This window comes from Xenopus tropicalis, chromosome 6 (genome assembly GCF_000004195.4).
Source record: "Xenopus tropicalis strain Nigerian chromosome 6, UCB_Xtro_10.0, whole genome shotgun sequence".
NCBI classification, from domain to species: Eukaryota; Metazoa; Chordata; class Amphibia; order Anura; family Pipidae; genus Xenopus; species Xenopus tropicalis.
The window spans coordinates 118533587-118544324 of NC_030682.2; the positions used below are offsets into that span (position 1 = coordinate 118533587).

General features: G+C 41.2%; 1 protein-coding gene across 1 annotated transcript in view; it reads left to right on the forward strand.

Moving 5' to 3' along the window:
- Positions 1-8012, forward strand: part of mtfr1 (mitochondrial fission regulator 1) — a 30703-nt gene extending 22691 nt beyond the window's left edge. The window contains exons 5-9 of the mRNA XM_002940557.5: positions 1212-1321; positions 2054-2286; positions 3302-3563; positions 3920-4082; positions 4501-8012. Coding sequence (XP_002940603.2) covers positions 1212-1321; positions 2054-2286; positions 3302-3563; positions 3920-4082; positions 4501-4566 — 834 coding nt within the window. The 3' untranslated portion in view covers positions 4567-8012. The remainder of the gene's footprint in view (positions 1-1211; positions 1322-2053; positions 2287-3301; positions 3564-3919; positions 4083-4500) is intronic.
- Positions 8013-10738: the final 2726 nt, after the last annotated feature.

Consider the following 10738-nt stretch of genomic DNA (forward strand, 5'->3'; position numbering starts at 1 on the left):
GCTGTAGCCTTGCTATGAGACGAGCAAGAGGCTGAGCTCCTGTAGGTCAGTCCCTATCCAGAGAGCTGCGTGCTTGGCTGCTTCTGTCTGTGTGTGTGAGACTGCTGCACGGTGCCTGCGCTCTATCAGTAGCGCTGTTCTCATTCCATAGCACAATATTATTATGGCTTCTATTGGAAATTCTTTTTTCCTGTTGCTTTGGTATTTACTGAGCTAAAGAGCCCAAAGTGGTGCATTTAGATTTGATCCTATCTACTTAATATTTGAGAGAATTTGTGGGAGAAGTATTAAATCAGTTTCCTCCTTCCAGTTATAATGAATTATGCCTAGAAGATGGAAACACAGAGGGGCTCATTATACAGAGCTTGTGATGTAACCCAAATGTTTTCCAAATAGAAGCCCTAATGTGTTATATTGTAGAAATTTAGTTTTGGTGGGAGTGGGGATGATTTACTTTAAAATGAATAAACAATATAAAGATTTTAAATCTGAGCATGTAATGCAACCTTTAAAGTTAAGAAAGGGGTTAATCATGAGCTGACCGTTTTCTATCATCCTCATTCATCAAAAACTGCAGGGTTGCTTGGGAGTAAGCCTAAAGCTAGCCTCCTTTGGGCCTTATATAAACTGGCAGCGTATTGGCCTGTCCATGGGGACTTCTCCACCAATTTTTGCAAAAAATCCTGATGGGTGAGCATTGCATCAGCTGGTTGATGTTGTTCCTCTTCCATTGGGCATAGTCATGCTAATTTCCACCTTCCCAAACAACCAGATCTTTAGGTGCCCAGCTTTAGGCAATGTCAGAAACTGATTATTGCAGTTGTGCTTTAGATACATGTACGGCACCCTGCACCCTGGGAGTTCAGGATAAGAGTTCTCTTGGCTCGACGCTCTGTTGGCCTTTGACAGAACTTATTAAACATCAGTTTGTCAGGTACTGTCCCCAGCTCTTTTTGGCTGGGACACTTCTAAAACAATCCAGCTATTAGGGCTGAACTGATTGCAGGTTCTTTTATATTCTCTGCAACAGGAATTAGGTTTGAATTTAGGATTGAATTTCTGATTGCCCTAATTTTGGGGACTGCTCATGCTGCCTCTGGATCTAGATATATTTATATATAACTGCTAATTATATTACAAATGGGATGATTGATGCCGTGTGTAGTGTTGTTATGCATATGTTTTTTGTTACATGTATATTTTTATTTCAGCTTATACCCTACCCAGTGGAAATAAATACTCAGAATGGGAATGCAGTGGTATCATTTGCTGATGTTGGATGGGTTGCAAAAGATGAAGGGGAAGCATTCGCTAGGCTGCGGTAGGTAACAGATAACCGTTTCACTACTTTCTTGCCCTTACCGATCATACCTGTCTAAAATCCATGTTCAGTGATTTGATAGTGACTAGATTTCCTTCATTCACAAATATTTTTTTGAAAATAAGATTGCATATCAGTGCGCTGTATTCCTTTTACAATCCATAGTGTTGCCTGTAATTTCCCATGAAGCTGTAGGCACATAGTGCTCCTGTGTCAGTCCAACTCCAAATAAACCAAGTCCTTTTTCTTGCACTTGAAAGTGAGCAGAACAAACCACTCAGTGAGTGCAGTATAGATGATTATCGTTCAAGGGTCCATACTTCGTATCCCAACCTCCCATTATTTTCTTTCCTTTGAGCTGGCAGATGAGAACAGCAAAAAGTAAAAAGGAACTAGGTTTCCCCTCATTCCTCATCTGCTGATGCACTATACACTGGGCACGTGGCGTATCTGCAAACCAGCCTGTATCCATGCTCCATTGATATTCATAGGTATCATCCAGCCAGCATTTAGATTCCTATGATTTTCTTGTTACCCATATTTAATAGCTTTAGTTGATGACTGGTAGAAGTAAAGCATATTTTGGGTGGTTTGTTGGTTGCCACATTCATACCTTTGGATGCAAATTGACACACTATTACTGTAGCTATAAAAATAACACCACAAATAGTACCTGAATTGCATTGAAAACCTGTAACCAACCTAAATGTGTTATTTTTATTTTTTTTACAGTTCAGAAATCCGTCCCAACCAAAACTCACCTGTGTTACCTGAGCCAAACCCTATGGAGCGGCCGCTCATCAGACAGACCTCTTTACCTGTGCTGGCGGAGGAGGAGGTTAAAACTCAAAATGTGGCCAATGAACAGGCAATGCAAAAAATTAGTGCCCTGGAGAGTGAACTTGCCAGTCTGAGAGCCCAAATTGCAAAGATTGTTACCCTCCAAGAACAGCAAAATTTAACAGGTATAAAGTGCTTGAATGGAGTATGGTATCTCTGTGTAACCTGCGGCACGCTGGCTCCACTTGTGCCATGTGGCAGGAGGAGGATTTCACATATTTTACGCACAGCTGACATATACTTAGGGATTTTCTCTGCATTATTAAGCAAAACATTGCAATATATATAGACCTAAAGGGGTGGTTCATCTTAGGATGTTATAGAATTGCCTGTTCTTATTTGCCTGCTTTTTTCTGGCACTTTCCTGCTTTCAATTGGGGGTCACTAACCCCAGCAGCCAAAAAACTATTGCCCTGTGAGGCTACAATATTATTATCAATTTTACTTTTTATTACTTATCTTTTTTTTTTTTATTTATTTTTATCTCATTTCAAATTAGACCCTAGCAAGCAGATAGATGCTGAAATTCCAAACTGGAGAGCTGCTGAACAAAATGCTAAATAACTAAAAAAAAAACGCAAATTATAAAAAATGAAGACCAATTATAAATTGACTCAGAATGGCACTCTCTACGTCATATTAAAAGCTAATTTAACAGTGAACTATCCCTTTAAGGTGCCTGTTTGGTGGCCTCCAATGGGCCTACCTGAAAATTATCTGGCCAGAAATAGGGCAGGTGTAAAGTCTTACCGGGGCGAGGAGTGCGTTGGCTTATTGATGCCTTCCTCGCCCTGACGGCCTGCATCCAGTCAATATGATAATACTGTTTGTAGTGAGGGCTGAATGATCAGATCACTCCGATATCACCCACCCTGGGCATATCGGGGAAATATCCGCTTCTTTGGATCTTTCAGTGTATGGCAAGCTTTATTCATGGCTGCATTGGTATGTTAATGTTACAGAATAGGCCAAATTTACCACCTGATGGTGTGCTCTTTATACTGTATAAAAATCCACATTATAGATTTAATGTCGGCACATCTGTTCCTTTGCCCATGTCAGTCATTACTGAGTTATATTTATCCATTTAATGATATCCTTCCTCTTTCTTCTTTATCACTTGTTATTTTGGCTTTCTAGGTTCCTCTACAAGCACAGTCAATGGTAGCCTTTCCACCTCCCCATCATCAGCTCCTCCTCCGCCTCCACCCCCTCCACCCCCACCCCCAAACCCTGGGCTCCACAAAAGTGTCTCAGCCATTGACCTTATTAAGGAGCGAAGGGGTAGGAAGACCAGCACAGACATAACCCTCACAGACAGCGCACCAAAGAAGCCTGAAATTCCGAGTATGTTGGATGTCCTCAAAGACATGAACAGGGTGAAACTGCGTTCTGTGAAAAGGTAACTACCTACTGTGTAGTGTTATTCCTGTCTTATGTACAGGTGTGGGATCTGTTATTCAGAAAGCTCCAAATTACCGCAAGGTCATCTCCCATGTACTCCATTTTAATCAAATAATTCTAATTTTTAAAAAATGCTGCAATAAAGTTTTTTGCTCCAGCGCCAATAATTGTTTTAGAGCTGTGCATAGGAAAGTGATGGGAGAAGGGAAGGTTACCTCCCAGGGGGGCGCACAAGAATGGGGAGAAAGGCGATTGATGGGTGTGAGGAAATGTATGTAACGTTAGATCTCTCTGCTGTGGGTAGGAGTGTTCAGAGCTAAGTTCTTTTTCATAGATAGACATAATCTCTTACAGGAGTCCAGATGAACAAAAACACAAGCCAAGTGACCCAGCCGACCCAGCTACACTGATAGCAGAAGCTTTAAAAAAGAAGTTTGCTTATAGATACCGAAGTGACAGCGAATCTGAGAAGACCATCTCCAAAGCAGATCACCAACAAGCCTCAGAGATGCCTCTGGTACGGGTTTGGGGTCTCTGATAACTGTGTGACACTGACACTTAGCTTGCACTCCTACCTGTAAAGTATTAGGAAATGTGCTTTAGTATGTCCATACCCTTTCTTATCGTGTATTATAGGGGGATAACCCCCCAAACTAAAAACACAGAATGCTCAAATAGTTGCCCATGATCATAGGATTCTTACAAAACATGAGCTTTGATTGGATTTGCCATATAGTTGGCTGATTAGGTAGCACACTACATGTACTCTATGGAGCTTTTAAAGGCACTTGGGTCCCTAAAAGTCCCCCCAGATCTGGCCCACAGGTCTCCATTTGAATTTTTAGGCATAGAGCCTCCCTGCGGTCACATGATATTCCTAGCAATGTAACAAGAAGAGCACAAGGTAATTGGTCATTTTCTTCCTTTCCCTTCAGTTTGGACCTCATATGCTGAAATCTACAGGGAAGATGAAGACTCTCATTCAAGCATCACATTCATGAGAGAAGAAAAAGATGTTTTATAACTTCTATAAAATGTTCTTCCAGCAAAACGCCATTTGGGAGTTTGGACTGGTCTGTATTTATAGCTTTACCAAAATATCTGGTATGGCTGTATGGAGAGTTCTTTTAAAGTCTTAACTAGTCATAGTCAAGTGTTTAATGTGAAATAGAAGTGTGACACCAGTATGTTTTTTTGGGGGGGCAGTATTAGGCATAGGGCTCTCCAGCCAGTTGTGCATTTATTGGGGTTGCTCTTTAGGAGACCACTGCACTGGGATTGGAAGAATTGATATATAGAGTTGCAGTGGCTGAACACATTGCCTTTGTCTGCATTCCTTTCACTTATTTTCATAGAACAAAAAGCAAAGGGAACCTATTTACCCATCTTAGGGTATCCAGTGTTCTTTCCCAATCATTGATTCTAGGGGCATGTAATGATTTCTGCCAACCACAAACCTTGAAATACAGTTTATATCTAGAGTACAACATGCCAGATCTTATTTAATAACAAAAGCATTTGTGCTTTTATTAAGGTGCATTATGTTAATATTTAGGGATGTACGAAAGATTAATTTTGGGATTCTTTCCCTTTTTCAGGGGATTTGGCATATGCAAATGTGGTCCGTTATTTGGCCAAATCTTTCACAAGGGATTTAGGGTTCGGCCAGATCCAAATATAGTGGATTCAGTAAATCCCTATTAATATTAGACATGTAAACTACAGTACTGAGCATCTTTAGGCAACTGTTAGATCGGTTTCTGAGATGTGAGTACTGTAAGTTAGTTGTCTACCCCCCCCACAACCCCCCCTCCCCAAATTTATTAAGATGCAGAGATATATTGGGAGCATTAGCACCAATAGAATACCTAGCTTTTTAGGTAAAAAAAAGAAAAAAGTTGCAAATTATGTTAAATGTAGGTCATTGCTATGCAACTGTTATACTGTGGTGCAATTGTGAGCTGCTGCAGGTCATCCACTGATTGGCTTCAGGGCTCAGGAGCCTGAATGGTCATCATTCTTCCCAAAAACTGCGAGGGTTTTACATGCCCTCAGTTCAGTAGTAGCTGCCTTGCCAGTGTCTGTTTATTGTAGGTCAGTGGTTTTCTGTATTGGCCAAAATGTTCAACTTCAGTCTCAAATAATCTGAGCAGAATAATAACACTAATCATTCTATGTAGGAGAGGCCATTGCTGGGGTTTGTCATGGTTTCTTTCTAAGAACCTAAAGATTAGAGGAAGTGTGGCCTTAGCAGGAGAGGTATACATGGGTGCCTTAGCAGGAGAGGTATACATGGGTGCCTTAGCAGGAGAGGTATACATGGGTGCCTTAGCAGGAGAGGTATACATGGGTGCCTTAGCAGGAGAGGTATACATGGGTGCCTTAGCAGGAGAGGTATACATGGGTGCCTTAGCAGGAGAGGTATACATGGGTGCCTTAGCAGGAGAGGTATACATGGGTGCCTTAGCAGGAGAGGTATACATGGGTGCCTTAGCAGGAGAGGTATATATGGGTGCCTTAGCAGGAGAGGTATATATATGTTTATATAGAAACAGCTGGCCAGAAGAATACCCCAACAGGTGGCTAAAGTATGTTTAGAGAATGGTTTGTTCCCCATTCGGTGGGTATGTACAATCGGGAGACTGCGAAAGTGAGAATTTGAGCTGCATTCGCACTGGCGCTCCTGTCATTGCTGGGCAAAAGGAACTCATCCTTTACAATAGAGATCCCTCTAAACAAGATGCCAGTATATGATAAATGTAATTAAAGGAGAAGGAAATGTACAAGTACTGGGGGGTGCCAAAATGTTAGGTTCCCCCAGTGATTGTAATCGCTAACCTTATTCCCTGGACTTTTAGCAGAAACCCACACCAGCCCTGGGTAGCTGCAAACGAATGTCTCCTCTTCCTTCTTCTGTTTTTGCGTCACTTGGGCATGGGATTCGGAAGAGCGAAGACAGACAGAAAGGCTTGCTGGCTCACAGTTACCCTGGCTAATGTGGTTACATGGGGAGATTAGTTGCCCCATGACAAATCTTCGTTGTCGCAGTGCCATCCCACCAGCTAAAATGGAAATGCAGGAAACTTCGGGCGACTGCGGGACATCGCAGCGGCGCTTATGCCATCCCACCGGCGATTTACATTCTAGCCAGTGGGATGGCATTGCGGGGAGTTTAGTCGCCTGCGACAACAAAGATTTTTTGATGGGCGACTAATCTCCCTGTGTACCCCTGCCCTTATGGTGCCTTTAGATAGTCCATGGGATTTTAGTCACAGGAGCTTGTAATCTACACATTCAAAGCTACAGTTTTATTAGGAAAATAGCATATAGCTTATTATGTTACATGAGCATCAGGATTAGTCTCATTTATTTATTTGCATTGTAAAAGGAACTTGTTGTTCTGTTTATTAGTATTGTTGGCAGAAACCCCTGATTGTGGCCGTTCTGTCTCGACCTTCTCCTCACAAGGGACATGAATGTTTAGAAGCTCCTGTTAGTACTGTATATAGTTCTCTCTCTGACACGATTTTAATGGAAGCTGACAATGGTTAGAGTTTTAGATTAACAGTTGAATACTAAACTGTGTTATCGTTAATGGTACTTATTTTGTTATTTAAAAAGAAACCCTATTGTAGTTGCTAATTTTATTGTATTTATACTAGCTAATTGAATTCTCCACTTGAAGGGAACCTCAGCTCCATTTTGGTGAGTGAGTTTTGTATGTGTGGGTATGGGAGTATGCTGCCTCTAACGTCTCCCCCCGTGGGAGATTCACCCTTCTACCTGTACAATGAGTAGCCATGTCAGTATATATCAAGTCACACACAGGACTCTACTGTGGAACTTCACTACTGCAATGTCTTTGACAAAGTATGAAACAGATGGTTTGCCCCAATAAAAGCCTTTGAATAAATGTGTATGCAATGCCTTAGCCAAAACTCTTTCATGTTCTCAGTGTTAGAATGTTTTTAATGTGCATAGATAACTGCAGCTCTGTCGTGGGGGTTTAAAGGAATCTGAGGTCTGACCCTGGCCATGCCCAGACCTCCGCAGTATGAACCCCACAGCTGTGCTACAAGTGCGCAGTTGATCAAATGGGTACTATGGGGACTTGTGGTGCCAGTTCTGCCCCCTAGATGGAGCCATTGTGCACAGACTGGGTCATTTAGGGCTCTGCCAGGCAGATTGTTAGATGGCTGGGCCTGCAAATGGCTTACTTTTTTTTCTTTCACCCCATAAAAGTGCCTGATTTAACTATATTTAGCATTAAAATCAATAGTTATTTACATCATATCCAAACATGAGTTTATTATTACATTGGGGTTTAAGCTTTATTTGTATAAATGTCTGCAAAGTGTACATTTAAATCCTGCCTTTGCTTCCTCCTTTTGTATGCTATATAACCGTACATCTATATATACTGAACAAATAAAAGTAAAGACCCGGATGGTTTTTTTTTTGGTTTTTTTTGAGGGGATCTATGTTCAAAAAGAAGATAAAAGTAATATTGCTGATTAAAAAAAAAAAAAGCTGGGGAGCAACACAAGCACAAAAACGTTCCTAGTAGGTGACCAATAAGGACTTGGTTAATTAGTAGCCCAATGGGGACTGGCAGACTACGAGAGGCTCTGTTTAACCGTACCCATGGTCTTATTGTCTCTAAAATACACTGCTCAGAAAAATAAAGGGAACACAAAAATAAGACATCCAAGATGAATGAATGCAATATTCTTATTAAATACTTCATTCTTTACATAGTTGAATGTGGTGACAACAAAATCAGACAAAAATTATCAATGGAAATCAAATTTATCAACCCATGGAGGTCTGGATATGGAGTCACACTCAAAATTAAAGTGGAAAAAACACTACAGGCTGATCCAACTTTGATGTAATGTCCTTAAAACCAGTTAAAATGTGGCTCAGTAGTGTGTGGCCCCCACGTGCCTGTATGGCCTCCCAACCACAATTTACGTATTGACTTTTATTGGTTTAAATTTAAACTGCTGCCGTTCTTTAACTATTAATCCTAGGGTCCCTAAACTTTGCAGAGTTAGTCACTGGGTTACTGCAGTTCCAGGTTAGAAAAAAGGGGGTGGAGCAACCAACCACCAATCAGATGTCACTCGTTGACTTTCAGCGGGGAAATTTAAATTGCTGGGTCCCCAAACTTTGCACAGTGGTTTTACTATATAACTGTGGTCCAAGGTTAGAAAAAGTGGGCGGAGCCAAATGATCAGATTTCATTCAGTGACTTCACATTTTTCAACCCAACATGAAGTTTGTTCTCAAACCTCCCTTTCTAGTTTCCACCTGTTGCCTATTCCATTTGCACAACAGCATGTGAAATTGATTGTCAATCAGTGTTGCTACCTAAGTGGACAGTTTGATTTCACAGAAGTGTGATTGACTTGGAGTTACATTGTGTTGTTTAAGTGTTTGTGTAAGTATTTTTTTGAGCAGTATATTTCAAGTCAGAAATTCAAAAATGGCCACCAAAAAATGAGGCCACTGGGAGCAATAACAAAGGGGTTAGGGAGCAACATGTTACTCCTGCGCCACTGGTTGGGGATCCCTGCATTAGGCGGTGTTGCACCTACTCACAGGAGCACAGTGTCTCACATGGCCGGTGCTGTTGGATACAGCCTGTATCCCAAAACCAGATCTAAGAGAGGGCAAGTCTTGTACAGTCTATACAATTACGGCCCATAAGAGGTTCCATGATGGTAAAGGATAATGCAGCAGCCAACTGTCTACATTGTTTCTGTGTAGAGCAATATTGAGCAATTATGATTGATGGGTAAAATGGGGGCTTTTAGCTTTAGTTCTAATGCAATGACCAGGATCCATTGTGTAGTTTCTATTAGGTTTAGCATTTTTTTTCTGCTTCTCTATCATAACCCTACTCAAGACTTCCCTCCCTTCTATCTACAAACCATATTATATATACATATATACAGAATGAAGGTAATTGTTCCCTTAAAATACTGTACTTGCAATACTGCCTTAGAGCACTGGGGCCCGGAGTTCATTTCCTACCTGGACACTATCTGCAAACAGTTTGTATGTTCCCCCCGTTTGTGTAGGTTTCCTGTAGATACCCTGGGTTCCCCCTGCATTCTACATACAGGCACATTAATTGGCTTCTAATAAATCTGCCCATAGTGAGTAGTAGGATACGAGATGCAACTGGGGCTCAGACTTCAATGAAAAAAGGGAATGATGCACCAAAATAAAGGAAAAAAAAAAATTACACACACACACACACGGCTATACATGAAAGTGGCGGTCCATGCACTGGGCTCTTGCTGTGCTTAGCCACTGGATTTTTTGTCTTTGCTCGATCAGCTGCCAGTCATGTACATATGTAGATACAAATCTAAATTCAATATCCAGATACACGTGTAACAAATGAGTGTATAAAAAGAAAAAGAAATACTTCCCCCATACCAGGTCGGTCTGTAGCACTTACGCTATAGCTAGTCCATGTATTCTTAAGAAATAGCTATATATTCTATTGATTAGCTTGCATACATATATAGAGTGACTACAATTTTATTGTACAAACAGTAGCACAAGTTATTGTTCCAACAACGATTCTTTATAAGTTATACAAAAGGCAAATGGTAGTTTTATAGGAATAAAATGCCCTAACGTTATTGTTTCACTACAATTCCCAGCATCCCCTGCCAGCTCACTTGGTATGTATGTTTCAAATTGCTGGGCCTTTGTGCTAAATAACTTGATTGCTGCTGCTGAAAAATACATGTGATATGTGGCTCATTCACTTCTCTGCTCAGAACACAGGCTGCCAGTCAGTACTGAGCCAAGTTAAGCAGATTCCCATTCATAATAATTCCCATTTAAGTCTCCGTAACATGTGGCTAGTGACATGCTCTCTGCCAAACCTTACATGAAACCCAGCCAGGTGAATCTGTGGATGTGCCATGATGGACAGATGCACAAAAATAGCTGCTTTGTTTATGATTTATAGAGGACATTCTGGTCTGCGATGTTTTACTTTCACCTTTAATGTGGCCAGGCAGGAGTAGAGGCACGAGCTGCAGGCTCACCAGCGATGCACCAAATCCAACATTCTGTTTGCCAGTGGGAAGACCCCTAGCATTTCTTGCAAGATTTGGATTGGGAATTAGTTTGGTTGATACCGTGGGC